The sequence below is a fragment of the Myripristis murdjan genome, chromosome 24, assembly GCF_902150065.1.
Source record: "Myripristis murdjan chromosome 24, fMyrMur1.1, whole genome shotgun sequence".
Lineage (NCBI taxonomy): Eukaryota > Metazoa > Chordata > Actinopteri > Holocentriformes > Holocentridae > Myripristis > Myripristis murdjan.
In genome coordinates, this window is record NC_044003.1 from 29,037,786 (window position 1) to 29,060,545 (window position 22,760).

Here is a 22,760-nt window from a genome sequence, read left to right on the forward strand (position 1 = left end):
ACCAGCTTGCACAGGCACCCATGTTGCTGGTTTCAGCCGGGCCATAGTATTGTGCATGCTGGCTCATGGAATGGAACCTTTATTAATGTCATTAGTAACAGCTGTGATTGCCAGGTACATAACATATCACTGGAATAATTAGCTTTAATGTGTGGTGCATCTGATGTGTCTTTGTTTAATATAGAGTTTGCACTGATTTTTGAAAAGGCCATTTTACATCAGTGTTGCCCACTCTATTGAAAGGAGATGCACCTTTTGGCCAATAAATGAAGTCATATTATATTACGTATGCCTTCTTTATTCTACCGCTGCATCATTAAATAGTTGTGCTGATTAATTAAGATAATAAAACATCAACTGCCAAAAACTGTTTTGCTACAGTGTATTTTGTTACTTGCAACAGAAATCGTTTTTAATGCGCGGCAAGTCGATTTATGACCTTGGTGCTCGGAAGTTCGAGCTTAGGGCGGGAGCTTGAAGGCAGCATCCAGCCTGGTTTCCTGGAAGGGGGAAGCAGACCAGTCAACCCTCTGGCAGAGATAACGGTGCAGGAAATAGCCCGGCGAGCAGCACGCTGCTGGGCTGCCTATATCGTCTAACTGGGGATTTTGATAGAGAAGTGGATGCCTCTATGATACAGCTAATTCTACAGCGGAGTATACGGTGTTTACTGTGCACAAGGTAAGATTTTGCTGAAACGAGATCGTTTGTCGCCAGTGACAGATATCCAGATCCAGCTAGCATTACGCTAACTAGCTACTGTAACGTTAGCTAGCGCGAGCGTGCCGTCTGGCGAGAACACAACGCCAAATGCCATAAAAAGTTTTGATTATTAAAAATGGTCTTGTTTATCAGCAGTTGTTCTAGCCTACAGTATATGATTCAGACATGTACTGGGAGTGTGTTGTCCCGTCTTCAATTCGGCATACATTTGATACACCAGATATCTACGAAAATGCAATTCTTAGAATTGGTTCGTCTGTCAATCATAGTTTCCCTCCACAAAAATGCAGCGTAGAGGACCGTGACAAACAGTAGTATATTTACATTTTTGATTGAAATTAGTGCCTGGTGCTGTTGTAAATGTACGCCGAAATAAAGATGCGCTCCAACTGAGTCATCTAAGTGAATGCCTTCGGTCATATCGTGCAGGATACGTTTATCTATAAGCAAGATAATACAGTTCGTCTGTTTGAATGGACGGTCGTTCTCTCTGAACGGGAGAGAATGGAACCTGTGGGGACTGCTAACTAGCATGCGCTCCACAGGGCAGCAGTAACTAGTATTAGCTGGCATTTTCTAAACAGATTATTTGTGAAACTTGACTGGAATATACACTTGGTAGTAGCAGCCAGGTGCTAGTTCATGTCTCGATAGCTTCACCTTTAAGCTAGGCGGCTAGCTGTCAGCTCCAGAATGACAGTTGACACAAAGGCAGAGGACAGGCGGTCAGTAAGAAGAATAATGTGCTCTAATAATTAAAGTTCTGACTTGGTGTGGAGAAATGGGGGTAATTTCAGTGGAATGTGCCCGACAGAATTAATTATTCAATGACCAAAGAGAGGCTGTGATAATGAAGAGTAATTCTCCGTGTACAGAGAGATTAGCAAAGGATTACCGTTCCACAAGGACAGACAGGCGACAAACACATGGTGTTTCCTCCTTGTAGCACATTACCGGTGCTATATTAGACCGCTGTTCCGTACCAAACCAGCTGAATGTGTTTGATTGTTGACAGTTACACTGAAATTAGTTTCCGTGTCTTTAATTTGTAACACATAAAGACTTGAGGGACTAGCCAGTTGAGCCTAAAGGGAATAATATCAACAACCCATATCAGTAACGTGCCCACCTTGTTTGGCCAGTAACATACGTGCCAAATTAACTGTCTCGTGCCACAATTAACCATCGACTTTTTTAAACTACGTTGTGTTTGTTTTCTGTCCTCTGACCCAACCTGAGCATACTCAAATTAGACATTTGGTTCCAATTTTACACAAGTGCACATGACTGATATTTTGATTGTTATCAAAATAGTTACTGTTAGTGTTGTTTCAATTGTTTTTAGTCATTAAGTCATGGTTTAAAATTGAATTCATGACAACATTTAAGCATTAAATGCTGTGTCAGAGGGTTTTCATATTCAGAGCACAACATAATTCAGAACACTGAATCTGAACAGTTTCTGCTTTTTGGTCATGGAAATAGTTTTACCTGTAAAATATTCAAACTTAAAATTGTAGGGGTGCCCCATTTGGCTCCCTAGGTGAGAGCATGTACCATGTCTAACCCATTTAAACCCAAGAGCCTGTTGTGGATTTTATGGATTGATTTATTTATTTGTTTGTTCATTTGTTTGTTTGTTGTTGTTGTTGTTGTGTGTGTATATTAGAATATATTCAATGTTTGGCCATTTTCATGACAACAGTATTCAGTGTTTCCCTCAGAACCATGTTGTCATGAGTGTTGAAAAGCATGTCGATCAGAGGAAGTCAAGTTAAACCTTTTCATTTTAAGTATTAATGAAGTGTGCTCTAGGGATGTGCAAAGTCTATTTTTCTAAGGCCCACTAGTTGTTGTCCAGACTATTAGTCGGCTAGACAGTCCAAAGTAAGAACTAAATTAGGCTGTTTATGGATAGATTTAAAAATAGCTTTGTCTGTCTTAATCAAAAAGCTTGAACAGTGCATTTTTTGAAGCAGAATGCTCAACAGTTTTTTCTTATATTAATAGGAAAGGCATAAAGAATTGTTGTTGGTGTATTTCTTCCTTTGTACTCACATTGAACACAGACCTGCAGTCTTGCTCGCGTTTAAAATTTTTGCATAATGACATTGTAGAAGAGAACGGCTTCGCATGGCATTGATGTATTCACATGATATAAAATTAGAATAAAAAATAATAGGCTATAGCCGGTAGTAACCATATCCTAAGGGGTTAAAGAGAAGGATGTCAGGCATCATCTTTTTGACTGATGTTAAATGAATGTCAATAGTTAAACAATCAATAAGCCAAGTCAAACATGCTCTGTTCCTTGTCAAGTCAACTATTCTGGCTCATCCTTTGCATACTCATGACTACTTCCAAGGAATCTGGTCACAATATCCCACAGAAAAACAGTGTAGTACTGAGAAATTAAATATAATATAAACGTGTAATCAATCAGCCTGCATCTTATCTATCATTTCGGAATTTACCACATCCAATTCTGAACAGAAGACCCATATCAGCCACAAATATTGGTGTGACCCAAATTACAGACTTTGCCTCTCTCGTTCTCTCCCTCTCACTCAGCTGACAGCTTTTTGGTTAAAGTCATGATGTACAGTGGCTAAAGTTAGATCAATGCCTGCACTTTATAAGACTTGGAGGAAAGAAAGGCTAACAGTCAAAAAATAGCTGCAAATGTAGACAAAAGACTCCTCAGTCTCTCTTTATCTCTCTTTCTGTAGTTAGAAGTGACTGGTGGGGATTCTGTGTTACGCTTCATCTTGCTGTCACAGAAAAGGCTGCTTTCACCGATGTGATGAACGAGCCACATTTGCATACAGGACAGTTTGAAAACCTTTTCAGTTTGTTCTCTACCTGAAGTTGCAGGTGGCTAATTTAGTGTGATATATCAGGCTCGGTGAAGTAGAGTTTTGATATATAGCTTTCTCCCCACTTCTTTACATATGAAATGTGCAGTAATAGCACGTGGCTGTTTGACATACATTGGTGTTAATTTGCACATAACCCGTAATGCTTTCATTAATTTAAAAAAAATTCATTCACATATTTCCATCGAACTCATTGAAACACAGGAGTCTGTCTGTTTATTTGCTCATTTTCTTGTCCTTAAATATTTCTCTTGTTCTTGTGTGAATTTGTTCAGGATGCAAACATGTAGCTATGCAAACCTTCAGATATGCAGGAGAATATGTAATTAGTTCATCAGGGGAAAAAAAATTAACAAAACCAAAAATTTACCAGAAAACATGAAATGCATGCATGAAAAATTGAAAGAATCTTTCATGCAAAGTTTTGGCTCATCTTTCAAAATCTGCTTTAAATTGATTTAGAAGAGGTTCAATATTGATCTACACCTGGTCTGCTAATCTAGGAGGGATAGTGACACCCAGGTATTTGATGCCATTACTGGGCCAGGGAAAGTTAACTTTGTAACCTGACAGACAAGAGAATGTGTCAGTAATTTTAGATAACGCAGGAAGGGATGTGCTGGCTTTATTTTTTTTTTTTTTAAGCATCTTTTGGGGCATTTCTGCTTTATTAGATAGATACAGTGGAGACAGACAGAAAAGACAGGGCAGAGAGAGAGGATGACATGCAGCAAAGCATCCAGGCTGGAATCAACACACATCCGCAGGCTTATTTTCCTCTTGACTTGCCTCCGACATAGATACATAGTCTATTCTAGATAGACAGATAACATGAAAAAACTCCCCACCCTGACAGCTGATGTGGCACTTTCCCCTCAAGGTTCTTTGGTGTAGCTGAATTTGTTATTTAAAAGGGAGTGTTAGTTGCCCATGAGGAAAAATTAATCTGGGAATGGTACATATTAAAGGTGTGAAAACAAGAACAGCACCATTTTATGTAGCATTTGTGGTTTTGTGTGGTTCAGTGTTAACTTTGGGAGCTGACTTTGATTTAGTCTTAGTCTTTTGACTAAAATGCATATTAGTTTTATTCACATTTTCATCTGAATTATTGTAGGGCTGAGCAAAACAATTATTTTTTAAACTATTAATCTAACAATTAATTTTTCGATTACCTAAACAATTATTTTTTCGATTATCAATTATTTTCCTATTATTTGATTAATATAGCGATTTACACATGCTATATTATGTATATCAATGAAAAAATATTGAGGCTCCTGGATGCCTCCTTTTTAGGTGTTGGTTTTTAGCCATCGTGCTGGAATGATAGGCCATCTCCATTTTACTTAGTCTACAAATTACGGAATCACTTCCATGGAAATTGAAATATTCCCATACTTTAGACGTCAACTGCATTTTTGTGATTTTTAAAATGAAATCAACACAGAAACTTTTCATCAAGTACACAGAGATGATTTTAGAGCACTTCACTCCATGCATTAAATGATACAGTGTGAAGAATAGGGGAATATGACCCTGCACTGAATGTTGCTTTACTCCAAATCAACAAACAAAATATTCAAAACATTATTTTCTGCAGCATTATCAGTAAAGTATGTCATTACAGATTCTTTTTTTGCGACCAAGGCAGTGAGCTTTATTGGAGTTTTGTTTGAATCACAGTGAACTCTGTGTAGCTGTGTGGCTGTGGCTGGGCATCAGGGTTGGCGGCACCACCCTCATTCAACCAACGATAGGGTTGCACATTGAACTTCAACCAATGACAGGGCAGCACACTGCAAGGTTATATTTTGAGAAACGCACAAGAGGGGGGATTTTTGACCGTCTGCTACTAATATTTTTGTCCTATCTCATCTCACCAACGAAAACCATTGCTTTTGTTGACAAAATGAACACTGTTGTGGTTTTGTTTCTTGAGCACAAACTAGAGGTGTTCAACCCAAATTTGGATCAGGTGTGAGATAATGACAGCAAAATAGAAGAATATCTGCACATTGAGCTTCCAGCAGTATTGTGACAGACAAGGACTTTGTCAGATAATCACTGATGTGAAGGAAACAACTCATTCAAAAGGTTGTTCCAAAGTGAGAGCAGCATAACTAACCATAGCAGCTGTCCAGTATGAAGCAGGAGAGGTTGTGAATCCACTGCAACTCCCTCATTCTTTCTGTAAAATTCTTGTTGTATCCGGTACAACGTGGATTAGGAAAAGGTTCCAGAAGAATGGGTTTGCATTTGAGAGCAAGGATTTTTTTCAAGCAGTAGTTATTTTGTGTTGGACATTCATGTCTGACTTTAACATCCACTGCTGCGGGTCACCACTCAGTTTCATCAGAGCATATTTGTATGAATTAGATTCACATAAAGTACCTGTCATCACCTGTCAGCATAAGTAGAATTTCAGATCCACTTTAACGCCAAAATAGTACATAGTAGTTTTACATTTGGCCCCCAAAAGTTTGATATGCAGCCTTTTGCCTGATATTAAAAAACATTAATGTGGTTAACTAATATGGTTACTGTATACATCTTCACAGGCAAACAGTAATAGAATGCAAGGACTTTTGTAATACAGGATTGTGTCCCACAATGATTGTTAGTTGCATTAGCTGCTGGCAAAAGACATTTCTTCTTCCAAGTTCTAAGTAAAGGGAGTTAGAATTGTCAAGCCCGGAAGGAAGAAAAGCATGAATGGAGTGTGGCGTGTCAAAAGAGAGGTCGAAGTCAAAGATTACACCAAGATTATTGTTTTTGGCTACAATCGATAGAGTAATTGATAAAGTAAAGTATCTAGTATCTTTAAAGTATCTTATAGTATCTTATAAAGTATCTTTAGCAGAAATTGCACTAGCACATATTAACAGGCCATTGGTCTACTGTATTGTTCCCTCTACTCTCTGTCCAGCCTGTATCTATAGAGTGAGACATCTTGTAGGTTAGTGGGTACTTGCTGTGTGTGTGTGTGTGTGTGTGTGTGTGTGTGTGTGTGTGTGTGTGTGTGTGTGTGTGTGTGTGTGCGTGTGTGTGTGCGTGTGTGTGTGCGTGTGTGTGTGTGCGCGTGTGTGTGCGCGTGTGTGTGCGCGTGTGTGTGCGTGTGTGTGTGTGTGTGTGTGTGTGTGTGTAGTTGTCAAGCCATATAGTCCAATCAGGACATTGGCCTCTGTGACATGGACTTGGATGTGTAATCTGTTAGATCAGCAAAACATAATCTTCTTTAGCTAACGTCAGGACAACATTCCTTGTGTGTCTGAATAAACTGTGTGTGTGTGTGTGTACAGTGGCCATGCTTTCATAGAATTGGGATGTTAATTGTAATTGTTGGACTATTGTGTGTTGCTGTAAATTGTTGGGGCTGGGAGCTGCCCAGCACAGCCATGTCCCAGCTCCTCATAAGCAGCAGAGAATTTTAAGATGTGGCTCAAGGGCACATCAACAGCATATGCACAAAGCAAGTGCTTCTGGCTCACTTCCCCCAGCCAAATTTTTCCAGCCAGTGTGGGAAGGTGTGTCAGCCTTCATTTATAAGCTGCACAAGTAGTCATGTCAGGTGGCTCAGCATTTGATTTACTGTCTCCAGTGTTGTAGTGGATGGTAACTCTATCCCTAATGCAAGGACCTCAGTTTGCCAAACACAGCAGTCTCACCACTACTAGAGACAAAACAAAGTAGTAAGGACAGTGTAGCCTGGGCGTGTTTGTGTTTTCTGCAAACCAATACACACAGTGAGCTTAACACTGGCAGAAGCTCTCATACAAAATGAACATAGAGTATACATGAATATAGAATAAAGGTGGTTACATGATTTTAATGATGAACATAAGCAGATATTTGATAAGAATGAGTACAGAACATATTTTGCTTCCATGCCACGGAAACTGAAAGAATTTGATACATCCACTGATGATGTTTTCTGTTGATGCTCGGTCATGTTGACACCTTAAACATTGTACTTCTAAATCCATTACATACTATCGGCATCACATATATCAGACTACATATGTTTCTAGACCTACCTCTGCTAGCCTCTGTATCAGATGACTTGGTCTGTTGTACAATCATTCAGGAGCCAGGCTGCTCCATCAGCAAAGAACATGATGTTGAGAGGGAGAACCTTGTTGGAGACATTACTGTTCTTGGTCTTTGCTGGGTGTTTAGAGTCCTCTGAATCTTGCAACATGACAATGGAATATTTGCTGCTAAATTGCTGTAATATTTGATCTGTAAATCCTTTTTTTCCCCTGTTAATTGGATAACAGAGGCGCACCATGGCCGAGCCAAACCGCCCCCAGAGGAAGATGTCCACTGCTGGGGAGAGTCTGTACAAGGTGCTAGGTCTGGAGAAAGGAGCCTCAGCCGAGGACATCAAGAAGGCATATAGGTAAATAAGTCTTCACTGTCAGCATTCAACTATAGAAACCTTTAAGCTATGAGAACCATATCTCAATTGTCTCTTCAGACATTATTAGTTTCTCCAGGGTAGGCAGAGTGAAATCCAGTTTATACTTCTGTGTCAATATGATGCCATAGCTATGTCACCAGGGCCATTGGTTGCTGTGTAGCCCCAAGGAACATATAAATAATAATAATAATAATAACATTTTATTAGTTATGGCGCCTTTCATGGCACTCAAGGTCGCCTTACAGTAAAAATAAATACAGAATACAAAGAAGGAAGGGTCAGTAAGTCATAGCAACAGTGTTCCAAATTTGCACTGGTGCCAGAGTTTGGTGCCACTAATGTTGAAGTCAATGGGACGGGCATGGAAAATCCCACTATAAACTATTCTACCTCTGCTGTTTGAACTGTGACAGGGCAGAGATTCCACTCATATAACCAAGCACATCTTTACATAGTGCACACTGGTGTTTTTTGTCCAGGGTGCACATTGTCCTTGTAATTTTCCTTTTTACTGGTTTCAAAACATCAGGAGTCTGTCCAGCAGCTACATAAAGCCTAAGCTAGCCTAATATAAGGTAGTTAGCAAAAGCCAAATTCCTCATAATTTCAACTCCTGGCTGGAGCAATAACCTGTTAAGAAAGGCATAAATGGAGAGGTGGCAAACCATTCAAAATACTGACAACTGCACAGAATTTTCCACACTCTCCACTAACTTGGGCTCATATGCTACTCAGTGTTCCCTAGTAGGCTTGCGTCATCATTTGTACAGCAGCATCGTCCAGTCGACCAATCATAGCATCGGCGATTGACAATTCATCGTACAGCATCGGCAGCTAAACTGGCAATCGCAATGGGTTCCATCCATTAGTGATTGCCTATTCAACCGTCAATCAGCCTAAGCATAGTCCCTAGAGGTTGCCACTGTAGTTTACCAGCACCTCTGCAAAAGAGTAACCGTGTCTAGGGTGATACAATACCACAAGATGTGTGATTGGTCTGTTAGACTGATTTGTGCTTCTTCCATTTTGTTAATTACAATTTAAAGAAGCATTTCAGTTGGTTTTGCAGGACTTCTGGCAAACGTGCTCTCACTATCTAGACTAAGGCTTGGTGTATGCCAGCCTAGACCTGGGTATATTGAGCAGTTAATTGCTTGCAAGTCATTAACAAGCTGAGGATTAAGATGTTGGACTTTGCCTGTTAACACTGTAATGCAATTTATCTTTCTCCACCATGCTTATTTATTCACTTCCTTCCTACTTTAACAAACCAACCTAAATTATATAATTTTATACAATCTAATGAAATGCAATGTTTTTTTGTTTTTTTTTTATAGCTAAACAAAACAGAATTAAAAAGAATAAAAATGAAATGGGATCAAATTAAATGAAAAAAGTTAGACACGAATGTAGAAAGGCTGATAAGATTAAATCAAATAATAAAATGAGATAAAAACCAAAAGAAATCACAGTGAAAAGGCTACGCTAACCAGGAATGTCTTCAGTTTTGACTTGAAACTGTTAGCAGACTCTGATACCCTCAGGGCTTCGGCACGCTGTTCCAAAAAGTTAGCCATAGACACTACAAGCTCCTTCAAGGTTGTGAGAGGCGAGGTTTAACAATGGCAATTCCTGTGCACAAGGATACTTGGCATTACTGTATCAATAACGTCTCACAAGTGGAAGTATCACTATATATGACATTATTAATTTTTTTCACCCCACCCCTGTCAACAACAGTCAACTTTCTTTGCTTACTTCTTTCACTTTCCTTTTCTCCACCAACTCCCATACAGAAATGTTTTATATGTCATATATGGAATTCCCAAACTTATATTGTGCACATATAGATATATATTAAAAATTTGTTAACATGGTTGCAACATATAATGCCATATAACAAATCTTCCAATAGGTATTTTTCATATATGTACATATATGAAATAGCCATAGTAAAATCTATATGTGTTGTAAACCTATATTTTCATATATCTACAGGATGCATGTATGTGACAATAATGTGTCAACTTACATGTAACATAAATGGCAAATCACTCTTGATATAGGGCCAGATATGTACATATATGACATTTCTGTATGGGCTTCCTTGCTCTCTTTACTTTTCCTCACTCAATTTTCTGTATGCTTCTCTTTTCTCACCCATCAGGAAGCTAGCGTTAAAATATCACCCAGATAAAAACCCAGACAACCCGGAGGCAGCAGAGAAGTTTAAGGAGATCAACAATGCCAATTCCATCCTCAATGATGAGACCAAGAGGAAGATCTACGATGAGTATGGCTCCATGGGCCTCTATGTGTCTGAACAGTTCGGAGAGGAGAGCGTCAAATACTACTTCCTTATGTCCAAATGGTGGTTTAAGGTAAGATGAGGGCAGCATATTGAGTTTTGTGTGTTTGATAGGTGGCAGCCTGACAAAATTGTTGTATTTGTCAAAAATAGACTCAGTCTGTGGCAATGCATTCTCTTTGGGGCTGAAGTTAGCCAGGTACAGTGACCACTGTTTTTTTTTTTTTTGCAATGGCAACAATCATAAAACTCATAAAAATGGATGCTGCCGACCATCCTGTTATGTTGATTTGAATGGGAAAGTCTACTCTAATCCACTCAAGTTGTGTGTGCAGGCCCTAAAACTTCATTTTATTATAATTATTGACTTTTTGGAGCTCTCACATCTTGGTATTGCTCTTGGACAACTGATGTTAGATCCTGTTTTGACAGAGATTTAGCCTAATTGAAAATGTGCACAAATATCAAGGACATTTAATTTGTTTTAGGGTTTTATAGGCATGGCAACGTGTTCTTTTTTTCATGGCGATTATCTATGTTTGTCAGGTGCTCTAAGACACCTTTAAAATAGCCAAAAATCAAGGTAATTTAAAGGCCCCATGCTGTACACTTTTCCAGGGTTTTATTTTAACTGTTGATATCGCTGCAGGATGTATTTATGGTTTGAGTACCTGTGGTCTGCTAAATATAGTTTCACAGCTCCTCTCTCTTGCCTTTATCCCGGAGCTCTGGCAGCACGGTTCACTTAGCCAATCAGAAGAGAGAATCAGCACCTCTCCACTGATTGGTCTCTAATGTGTGTTTCTTTTGGAACAGGGTTCCCGCGGGATCTTAAAAAGTCTTAAAAGCATCGAATTTACGAATTTGGAAATAATATCTCAAAAAGACTTGAAAAAGTCTTGAATTTTGATATCTAGGTCTAAAATTTGTTCTGTATGTAACTTCTCCATATTGCATTTCTCGTCAAACGTTTCATTTGTCAACCACGATTATTTTGATGAAATAATGTAAACAAAGAGCGGGGGAACCAATAATTTCGAACGCAGTTCAGCCCGGGGAAAATGCTACGAATATGTCACTGAAGACCTCATGCTACAGCAGACACAAGACTACGAACAACAAGACAAGTAGTTGTTTTTTAAACATTATAGTTAATTCACACTTGGAAAATGGAGAAATGTAAATTCAGCGAAGAGTGGATGGATAAAATTTATTTCCGTCATTGGTTAAAACCTGTGGCAGATAACGTTTTTGAAGCCTACTGTACCTTGTGCAAAAAGAGGATTCAGCTTGGAACAATGGGGGTGAATGCGTTGGACTCGCACGGCAAATTGGCCAGGCACATTAAATACACCAGAGGAAAGGAACAAACTCCTTCAATCACCGCCAGGTTCCCATCAGCTAACATTAACCAGCTAGCTGCTAATGCGCCTGAAGTCGCACCTAACGCTAGCCAGCTAGCTGCTAGTGCTCCGTCAGCCCCTCCTGCTACGACTGCAGCTAACGTTAGAGTCGATCTAGCACATTTTGCATGAGCACTGTGGATTGCTATTTTGTTTGTTGAATAAATGATCACTCGAAATTCAAGGAGTTCATTTTTCTTTGCCGGTAGGGCTGTGAAATAGGCCGAGAAATAGGTATTAATTTTTGATATAAATGGTCTTCAAAAGGTCTTAAAAAGACTCGAATTTAACTTGAAGAAACTTGTAGGAACCCTGTGGAATGCAGTGAAACATTAGTCTCCTTGCATCCGTCTATGGCGCAGCAATGTTTCTTCGACATGTCACTAACTTGTTAGTTTGTTACCTGGGGAGCAGAGGCGGGCTGGCTAGTTTAAGTGGGCGGAGTAGCCTTCTGTGTGATGTCACAAAAAGGAGGAAGTGCTGTCCCCACGTTTTCAAGGGAGGGTTTCAAAAAATGGGCTGTGTGCATTTCTCCATTTATAACAGGTTTAATGCATGGGACAGTATTTATGTGGCCCTGAGACCTTCCCTATCATGAAAAAAACAACGAAAATTGCATTTTTCATGCCATGGGGCCTTTAAATCAGCAAGAGCAGTTCCACCAGTGATGCACTCTGACCATCAGCAATCCCTGATGTATTGGGCCAATTACCCAACCCTTCTGTAGTATGTGCATATATATGGGTCAAACTTTACCTGGGGACATCCAGTCATTTGTATTAACTGGAGAGATTATCATGACTTAAATTCAGTGCAAATCTGCCATGTCTGTAAAAGATGCCACCACCAATTCTAGGCTGCATTATGGAGACAGAGGTCTCTTGGTAATAATCCCATGTGAATACAACTCTGTCTTTTATTTCTGGTGTGAGATTTCTTCTTTTAGATTCCCTCATTTGCTTAATAATGGATGCAGTAGTTGAAATGGATAGAGGAAGGTTATGAGTGCATTTATTCTGCAAATTTCAAGATTGTCTTTGCTAAATTATAAAGTGTCATATTCTAAACTCTAGATCTTATACCATTGCTTCTGATACTACAGTTATTTCAGTAAATTGATTATCCTGTATGAACTCTTAATTTTGTAGCCGGCTATCTGATAAGTCTTATGTCAGACATAGATGATTGGAACAGACATTTCCTCTTTTTTTTAAATCTCCTTGTTCATCCATAATCAAACTGTTAAATATTGTGTAAAGTTATCCTTTACTCCCATTCATCTAACTCTCAGTTGCTCTGCAGAGTGGGCTGCGAGCTTCACTGTGTCATGTTGAACATAAAGAGTAAATCCTGAGACCATGTCAGTGTGTGGTGGGTGTTGGTGACGATGCGTTTGCAATGAAAGTTTCATTGCATTCATGCTTAGACCAAGGCCGACTGATGCATTTGAACCAAATAAAAACGTCAGCAGGCTTTTTATCTTGTCCAGTGTTGGATGAGATTTCTATTGCAGAGACTTATTTTAATTCATGGATTTGGAGAGTGGATAATAGGTGTGTGGGCACCTCAAATAAATTTGGGAGTTGATGTATTTTACCTGCGTTTGGCGTCTTTAAAAGCAGATCCTCACAAGATAGAGAATCAACAACAGCCAGACAACATACCGCAAGTATTCATTCAGCATTATTGCTTTGGGAAATGTCTTGACGTGATCCGAACAGAACAGGAATGGGCGTAACCTTTTTTGCACGCTTTGCTCATGTCTTTTTCTTGTGTTTATATATGTATTCTTTTCTATTTCATGGACATAAGTACTCATCTGCATCAGAAAAAAAACATTTGATAGCTTGTTAAAGTTTTATTCATTATTACAGTGCAGTCTCTAAAGATATATTTAATCTGGTCTTAAAATTGTACCAATGATTACTTAGTTTTAAGCATATATTAATACTGTAACACTCTACTGTAGGTCTCCTTGCTAATTATTGTCCTAACCACTTCATCAAACAGTGGTTTTCCACCAGTAGACACAGTTTAGGAGGTGGTAGTTCATCTGAAAAATTTGACTGAATTAGAGACAATGCTGATTTAGTAGGCCAAAAGGACACAGCTGGCTGTCATTATGGTGCTTGTTTGGGACTACCAACTGCCATTGACTTTTTGTGATATTCTGTTGTTCACTTGCTGCATCTATGTATATTAGCAACCGGTGTGACACTGTAACTAAAGAACAGAAAAGCCTCTGATGCAATCAAGAGGCACTCATAATTGCCAGCTGAAGGGCCTTGTCATGCTAACTTTTCATGGATTCTGAAACCCTATGGCATTGATTTACACGTGGGATGCACTGATTGTGAAATTCTGGACTGATACCAATGTTTAAAATGGTAATTTGGCCCATAGCTGATATGGATTTTTTTTAACTGAACTGCCGTTAAGTATTTTAGGCCTTCATTATACTATCTTTGAATGAGCACAAATTCAGTCTTACACATTTATGAAACAATCTTTAACATGACAAAGATTCTTTTTGTGGAAAAATAACTGTTTCAGAAGCCTTTTTAGCCTGCTAAGAACTAGCTACTCCCATAACTTTCTCCTTCACAAAAACACAGCCTATTTAATTCTACTTTTTTTCACGAAAAGCAACATTTTGCAAGACTACATTTGAACACATCATGATAACAGTAATCTATCTTCGCCCGATACTCATTTTTACTGAATCGAGCTTGGACACATCATAATGTAACTTGATGCAACCTCTAATAGTTCACCGACTCAGATTCGAAGATGCAGTTCTATGGTGTTGCCGGTCAGTTTGTGTGTCAGTTTCATGTGCAACAGTCTCTCTACTCTCTCTAAATAATGCAACATGTTTTTCTGGCTTGAGGAGACAAACGGTCGGTACCATGTGAACCAGAATGATCATATCTTTCATGGGTCTCACACCTCAGTCAACTAAGAGGACAGCCAGTGATTACGAACAGTAACAGCAGGAGAAGAGACACTCAGTTGTAGTCAACACCTGGCAGTGGAAAATACTGATTGTAGTCGCCATACTATAGATAGAGATAGATATAGATGTGCAGTCGATTCTAATTTGTAATTTTCTAAGAAACAGGCATAATGTTAATGAAAATCCCCTTTTGTGGACAGAACACCTTAGTCTTGAGCCTTGGACAAAATTGGACAGATATATAGCGGCCACTGCAGTCAGTAAATATCAGCTCATTGGCCAATAGGCTGATGGCAGTCAACAAGGCCAATATTGGCCAGTATCAATATTCCACTAGTAAATCAGTGCATCCCTAATTTATACCCTTCTGAACTACCATCGGTCTTACTCTTAACTTGGACTTGATTTCATCACACAGCCTGGCTTTGGTCTTGTCTGGGACGGGTACTTGTCCACTCCATTAGGAGACTGTATCTACTGCCAGTGTAATGTGTCCACATAGGAGGGTGGCTGACAACCAGAAGTAGGTGGCCTGGCCATCCAGCATGGAATATGTATCAGAGGTGCTGTCATTGTTTTGTTGGGTTGATAAACCTAGCTAACGATGTTAATTAGGCAACATGAATGGGGATAGTTAAGAAGACAGAAGTTAAGAAAAAAAAAATCGATTTATTTTACTTTACATCTGATTTGAATTTCTGTGCTTGCCAATCTCTGTAGGAAATGAATGTGAGTCTGAAAGTGAATACATGGAGAGAGTTGTTTTGATTCAACCATGGCATTTATTTACTTATTAAAATATTTAACAAATAAATATGTGGGTGAATTATGAATATGCTAGAAATTTTATCAGAAAAATGTATGTCTCAACTGTTCAGTCAAAGTGGTGTAAAATCCTCACTGGCCAGAGTTTGAATTGGGTCTAATGAAATTGACTTGGAGATTGTGGTGGTTCCATGGGTTGCCTGCTCTTTATCTGGCAGAGAAATGCGCAAGTATTTTGAAAGTTGTTTTGTGTATGTGTTTCTACAGAGCCTGGCAGTGTGCTGTACATTGTTCACCTGCTGTTGCTGTTGCTGCTGCTGCTGTTTCTGCTGTGGGAAGTGCAAGCCACCTGACGATGATGAAAACTACCAGTACGTCAACCCTGAAGACCTTGAGGCCCAGATCAAAGCTGAGCAGGATGGAGGTGAGAGTGCACTGCATGGGCCGGAGGAGGTAGGGGTAGTGTGCGAAAGAGAGTATCAGTAGTATTTCAGTAGTATTTCAGTAGTAGCGGTATAGGTTGTGGTCGCAAAATTTTTGCTTTTTGCTTTTAACAAAATTTATCCACTTCAGTCAGAAGCCTGATTGAAGTGGACAGAGACAGAAAGCTGATCACATTCTAATCTTTATGAGTATTTTTTTGTGTTGTTTTGTTTTCTTGCTTTTCTTAATTGGGGGTTTGGCATTTCTGCTTTAGAATTAGCGATAGTAGAAAGAGACAGGAAAGGGAGGGTAGCGTGCGGGGAAGTGACTTGCAGCTAATGGCTCAACTCAGGACTGAACTCAAATTTTGGGTTGAATCACCCACCTTATGATGCAGTACAAAAAAATTTATGATCCGAACCATGGCTCAAAAATGAGGTATGACCCAAACTGTGGATTAGGAGAATTGTTACTCCCCTGTTTGCCATTGAGTTAAAAATTTTTGCAGTGGTATCAAATTAGTGCTGAAATTTCAGTTTTTTTGTGGCAACACATAGTCATCATAGTTCATTCACACATTCACTGTTCGATAGCATTAAATCTTGAAATGAATGAATGCCAGCTTGATATATCACAGCTTTCAACATGAATCTTTTTGGGTTTAAGAGCATAAGAGTTTAAGCAGCAATATATGATTGTTCTCTTGGCATCGTTCACCTTCCATATTGACTTAACAGATGTCACTTTTTCTGCCTGAATGATTGTAGAAGCTTCCAATATGTGGATAGAATAGGTGCCACAATGGAATGATAAGGAAGGAGGTTCACTGTTGGGCAGCAGGGGAGATGGAGTCAGAGTAGAGTTTGACTATTGTGACCATTGTGACCATTTTGAGGACTGCCACTGATATTTTGCTGGTAGTAAATTCATTTATTTATTTATGTGTTGTTAAAAGGGAATTCATTATAAGCTATGCTACAGCCTACACCTTTTTCGGTCTGTAGAAATCTTTTAAGCTGTGTTATTGTGTTGTTTTCAACTGTTTTTTAGGGTCTACTTCTTTTTAGGTGTCTATGTATGTATGTATATATATATGAATTTATATATTTATACATATGATCTCAATTTCTGTTATTGACTGCAGACTGAAATAAATTTCAATTTCAATGGGCGACCAGTAAAAGGAATGTGAAAAGAAAGGAAAGTGTTTGGCCACCCAGAGTCGCCAGAACAGCTTCAATGCTCCTTGACATAGAATCTACAAGTCTCTGTGACTGTATTTGAAGGATGGAACACAATTCTTTCAAAAGAAATTCCCTCATTTGGCTAGCTGGTTACACGTCATACCAACAGGGTTGCTTAAGGGTTAAACTGTAGCCCAGGGAAATTAGAAATAGCTGGGGCAAGAACTCAGAACAACAACAGCGGCTGTGGTGAAAGAGCAGGAAACACAGTTGACGGAATGCAAGGATTTAGAAGCCATTTGACCATTCATAAAGGTGCAGCAACAAGCTCAGCAAGTTGAGCTGCAAATATTTAGAGATAATCACCAGTTGTCAGCATATGGATTGAAACAAAAGGTAACAATTCAGAAGCTAAAATGGAGACACTTTCCACATGGCAACGAGATGCATCATATGATGTGAGGAGACTCAGACTACAGACAGTTACACACTGGGCACTGGTGCCTGAAGAAACCTGCCCATACAAAGCAGAGCTTTCTCAGAAGTGTCATTTTGATCATACAAACCTGCTTAAATTTGTTTCCTCGGCACGTATGCAGTGGTGTCTATTTCCCCCTTGCATAGGTTTTCTGTTTTCTTGCTGACCTAAAGGGTACTAAAGCAGCCAAAGCCTTTCAGTGTTAAAGCTGATGTAGGCAAGTTTCTTTCAAAATATTTTCATCATATGTGGTGAAATTCCATTATATACTGTACCAACAGGTATTCTCTAAGTAGTATTACTGTGGGGAAAATTTTTTGGTCTATCTGGCTGCACCTGTGTCATATTTGTAAAAATACATCTATCCCAAATGTAAACAGACCTTCAGGGAGCATCTGTTCCTTGGTCACCTTGCTTTTGAATGGCTATGACCCTGAGATAGCTGAATTTTTACAGGACTGGGAAAATCACCTTTGTTTAACTTCGGTTTAGTGTATTTTTCACATCATCGGTCATCTAGCATGCATCTCTGTCTCGGTTATGAGCATTTGTGCCATGCGCACGTGTGTGTGTGTGTGTGTGTGTGTGTGTGTGTGTGTGTGTGTGTGTGTGTGTGTGTGTGTGTGTGTGTGTGTGTGTGTGTGTGTGTGTGTGTGTGTGTGTGTGTGTGTGTGTGTGTGTGTGTGTGTGTGTGTGTAGGTGGAAGCCACATGAAGACCAGACTCATGGTTGGGGAGTTGTTGGCAGTTTGCACTGACATTCCTCCCAAAATGTGCCAATAGCAGCTTTAAAGTTTTTCATGGAGATTGATAGAGACTGCTCAGTGAGAAACACTACCAATGAAACAGAATGGAAAAAGACTCACTTTGATATAAGTAAAAAGGATCAGGCATATTTCTAATAAGCACAAAACTGCACAGAACCACGGCGCCTACTGCGCATGTATCCCACTAAACATCCATCAGCAAGCGAATGTGTTACCACAATTTGCCATGCATACCCTACGGCAGCAGTACTGTGCACGCTGTGGGAAAAGGGAAAACAATAACGGGCAAATACAGAGTGTAAGTGGATCTTGAACAGCTTAACACTTTGTCCTAAAGCCTAGAGGCTGCAACAGCAAAAAGACCCTGATCTCTCTTAAAGCTGTCACCTGGATTGTGAAATAGCGAAGAGACCCTGGTCGGAAGACCCAGGATTCTAACAATCTCTCTGTTGTTTCGTTCCCTCATCAGTGGGTTTAATATGCCACACGCTGCAGGCTTTTCATGTTCTAATCCAACAGGTAACACAGTAATCATAGTTCAGCCCACATCCACTCCGGGTTCAGAGGGCCCAGAGAGCCAGCCTGGGGCGCAGACCCAGCCTATCCCCCTGCCCATGCCCATGTCCATGCCTACACCTGAGCCACAGGCCCAGGCCCAGTCACCGACCTCAACCAGTCCAGTCGGGGAAGAAAACCCCGGAGAGATGCTACCGGAGTCAAAATGACTCGTAAGAGCTGTCTCTGCCCGTTTGTCTTGTGTCACTTCATCGGCTCGCTCATTTTGTCCTGTCTCAGAGGCCATGTTCCTTCTTCGTGTTGCCCAGCCGTGTTTGTCGACTGCCTGCCTGGCTGTGCTTGCTCGTGTGCTACTTGCTCACTCATCAGTAATAAACCACTCATGCTCTGTCCATTAGCGCTGTCTTGCGTGTTTGTTTCAAAACACCATGTGTCGCAGGAATCGTCAAAATGCCTGCATGTTTCTCCATGGTGAGCTTATTTGTTGTCCGCATGCATGTCAGTGTTCCATGAAGTCGGTATACTTTGTTTGTTTCAACTTCCAATAGGCTCAAACTTTTTTTTTTTCATAGTGTCACAAATAACCAAATAGATTTCTCATCTTGCACTTTAAAATTGTTAAGTGTTATTGTTATTTTTTTTCCTCTGTAGGGCAATAAATCTGCTCTTCCAGTGTGCACAGATCAAAATAAATCATAGTAATTTAATAATTCATTTATGCTTTAGAATTAAATTATAAAGATTTAAAATTAAAACCAATAGGATTGCATGCATAGTCTGTTACCCTCCAAGAATAGCAGAACTTTTGCATCAAGACCTTTTCTTTCAACTTGACTTCTCTGATGGCTGACTCCCCACCAGGCTAATTACATTTACGTGAAAGGAAAAATCCACCATTGACACTGTTCTTTATTATCTAAGTCTTGACTGTATTGCATTTGGATCTATTGAGGCTGATGTTGGTGGGAATGCAGCATCCGCCTCTTCTACAGTGGATTTTTCCTTCATATTATTTTTTTAATGTTGATGCAAAGTGATGGCTTTACAAAGAAGTTCTTGTTCTTTGATTGTAAGGGATTGACCCCCAAGGCCTTATGCTTACCATTGATGTTTCACATAAATATGCCCACGTGACATTGTCCTGATTTGGCCAGCTAGGTTCGTTGGGGATAGAAAGGGAGGGTACTGTGTTGAAGTGCTTGGGGTCAGTGACTTGCTAGTTTTGCGCTGCAATAGTTTGTTTTTATTTAACTATTACATAAGCTCTTTAAGTGATGAAAAGCTAAGGGTAAAGGTAGGCATGCAAGTTGGATTTCAGATCACAGCAACGAAAAAAAGAACCAGTTGGTAACATTGGTAATGGTGGCAGAGCCCATACTTTGGCCCAGACAGTATTTCTCTTTTTTGTGCAAACTGTTATAGAGACCATGAGACTGCCTGCAGAGCTTGAGTCTTTGGGCATGTTGAGGAATCATCGAAATTGATTACCAAGTATCAAGTTCAAGACTCAATTGTCCCTAATGGCAAATTTGGCTTACTGCAAGACAGTAAGATATATAATCACATAAAAAAAATGTGTACAAGAAATCACATTAAAAGTGGAACAAAAGCGCAGTTGATTGAATGGGTTGGGAAGTGGAGGCACTGGATAGAGATCCATCTGTTAGAATTATTGTTTCATTTAGCCTATAGATGGCCATACTCTTCATATGGCTTCATTTGAATAGAGGAGCTAAACAAGAGAAGATAAAACTTCCTTAATTCTTATTGGAAATTGGGTTGTTACAGCAGGAAATACTAATAGTATACTACAGAGAAATGTAGTATATAAATTAGAATAGAGCAAATGAAGAAACATGCTCAATGGAAGTGACAAATCATGAGATTCTTGTTTTGTTTGTCCCTCTTTGTTGCTGAGCTCTCTTTTATGGTGTTGTTTTTGCATTGCACTTCCCAGAGATCACATCAGTCAGTCAAGATGTCTGTTAATGTCATGTCTTTTTCCTTGGATGGATGTCTCCATGCACACCATGAGAATGTAAATTATGTAGAATTCTGTATCTGCAGTAGATTTACACAAGTATCAGTTTCTATGACTTTAAATATAAAGATAACTGATATATTAAATTCACCTTAGATAAATTCTACGCAGTCACTTACCACTTTGATGATACAAAATATGTTGCACCATGTGGTGGTGGTGGTGGGAGGAGGTTCGTGCAATTTGAACAGAGAAGTGTTTAACCCTCTGAGGTAAATGACCTCCAGGTCACTCTCTCTGGGTGATGTTTCCCAAGCAGTGCTGGGAAAACATTACCTTTGTTTCGTTGCTGCCTAAAAGAATCAGTGCTTCTGAAGGGCCTTTTAATATGTCAGAAATCTTAAAATAATGTATCTAAATGTGAATAACTTGACATAACTCTTTGAAACCCCCCGGCCTGTATTTTTAAGGGTTGCATTTCACCCTCTGAGCAAAATTGATTTCTTTTTGGGTTTTTTCTTTTTTTCTTTTTTCTTTTCTTTTGGGGAGGAATATTCTGGTTATATTCCCCTCTTTTTTTCTCTATTTTTTCTTACTTTTTTCAATTTTGTGGTAATGTGATAGTAGTTTTCTTTAAATTTACTTATGTATTTTTGTCATTTGCTTCTTTTTCTTTTTTTAACTGGTTTCTCAGTAATGTTCTTTGTTCTCTTTTCTTGGATTTATTTCCTTTTTTGGTTAGAAATCAAGTCAATTTGCTCAGATTTCAAAGGGTTAATTCCAGTTCATGAAGTTCTGATTTTTTTTTTTTTTTTTTTTTTTGTAATTATAGGGTTCTTGTGTGCCCCCTCTTAATAGAGATTAATACACAACATGCAAAAGCCTACAATGTGTCCTTCTTGCTTTACTAAACACAATTGTCCCTTTATAGTTGATGTATCGATGTAATGTTTCTCATTCTGACAATTTAGTTTAACAGCTTTCTTCTACTATATTCAGTCAAACATAGGCTAGTTTTGACAGCTGTGTTGTTGTATATTGGTTGTTAAAATGGCTTTAAATTCAATTCCAGGTTGCATGAAAAAATTCTGAAACTTGTCTGAATTTTTTGTCAAATAATTGGGTCTGTTGATATCAGTGGAGGAGGAATTAGATCTAACATGTGTTCTGTATGCCTTGTCTCTTTTTTTTCTGCTTCGTCCTGATGGATGGATCCCACAGGAAAGTGACAGTGTGGACGAGCCTCAGCTTGCGGGGGCAGGTAGGTTAGACACTGGAGATGCTTGTGGTTATTTGTCTATATCCACGGTAGAAAGACAGAATACGTGAGAAAAGCTTCATAGAAACTAGGATTAGACCAAGATGGGGTTTTAGAGCCGATAGCAAAAAATGCAACATATTTATACAGTACATTTATACATTTATACAACATATTTATACAATGCTCATGACCTAGGATGATTGTCTTGGTGCCAAGAATCCCTTTTTTAAAAAAACAAACAAACAAAAAAAAAAACATTATAATTAGTCAATTTTGCTTATAGCCCTTACGCCATCAAAATGAAAGGCTTTTTATATGGTAACAGAAGCAGACTGTATTAGGCTCATTTGGTGGAATGCTGCATATTTGTTTATCGATATAATTTGCTGCATAATCTAAAATAGACAAGGTTTCATCTTTGTCCTGAGGTTCCACCAGACAGGGCAGGAAGATGACTCCCACTGCAGAGCTTCTCCTGGAACATAACATGACAATAACATGGCATAGCAAAGTTAGCACGAGTACAGCAAGCAATTGTGTGTGTATATATGTGTGTGTGTGTATATATATATATATGTATATGTGTGTGTGTGTGTGTGTGTGTGTGTATATATATATATGAAGAGTTCATTTGCAAAAACAGATATCTCCATTTCAATTTATTAAAACTTTTTAAACTTTTTTGAGTTTTATTAAA

General features: G+C 39.1%; 1 protein-coding gene across 2 annotated transcripts in view; it reads left to right on the forward strand.

Moving 5' to 3' along the window:
- Positions 1–506: 506 nt before the first annotated feature.
- dnajc5ga (DnaJ (Hsp40) homolog, subfamily C, member 5 gamma a) overlaps positions 507–22,760 on the forward strand; it is a 28,113-nt gene continuing 5,859 nt past the window's right edge. Inside the window, exons 1-6 of one of the 2 annotated variants that reach the window (XM_030046545.1) lie at positions 507–681; positions 7,880–8,001; positions 10,190–10,403; positions 15,722–15,878; positions 18,825–19,033; positions 22,024–22,063. In XM_030046545.1, the coding sequence (XP_029902405.1) occupies positions 7,889–8,001; positions 10,190–10,403; positions 15,722–15,878; positions 18,825–19,030 (690 nt within the window). In that variant the 5' untranslated portion in view covers positions 507–681; positions 7,880–7,888 and the 3' untranslated portion in view covers positions 19,031–19,033; positions 22,024–22,063. The remainder of the gene's footprint in view (positions 682–7,879; positions 8,002–10,189; positions 10,404–15,721; positions 15,879–18,824; positions 19,034–22,023; positions 22,064–22,760) is intronic. The other variant, XM_030046546.1, reaches the window with a different exon arrangement.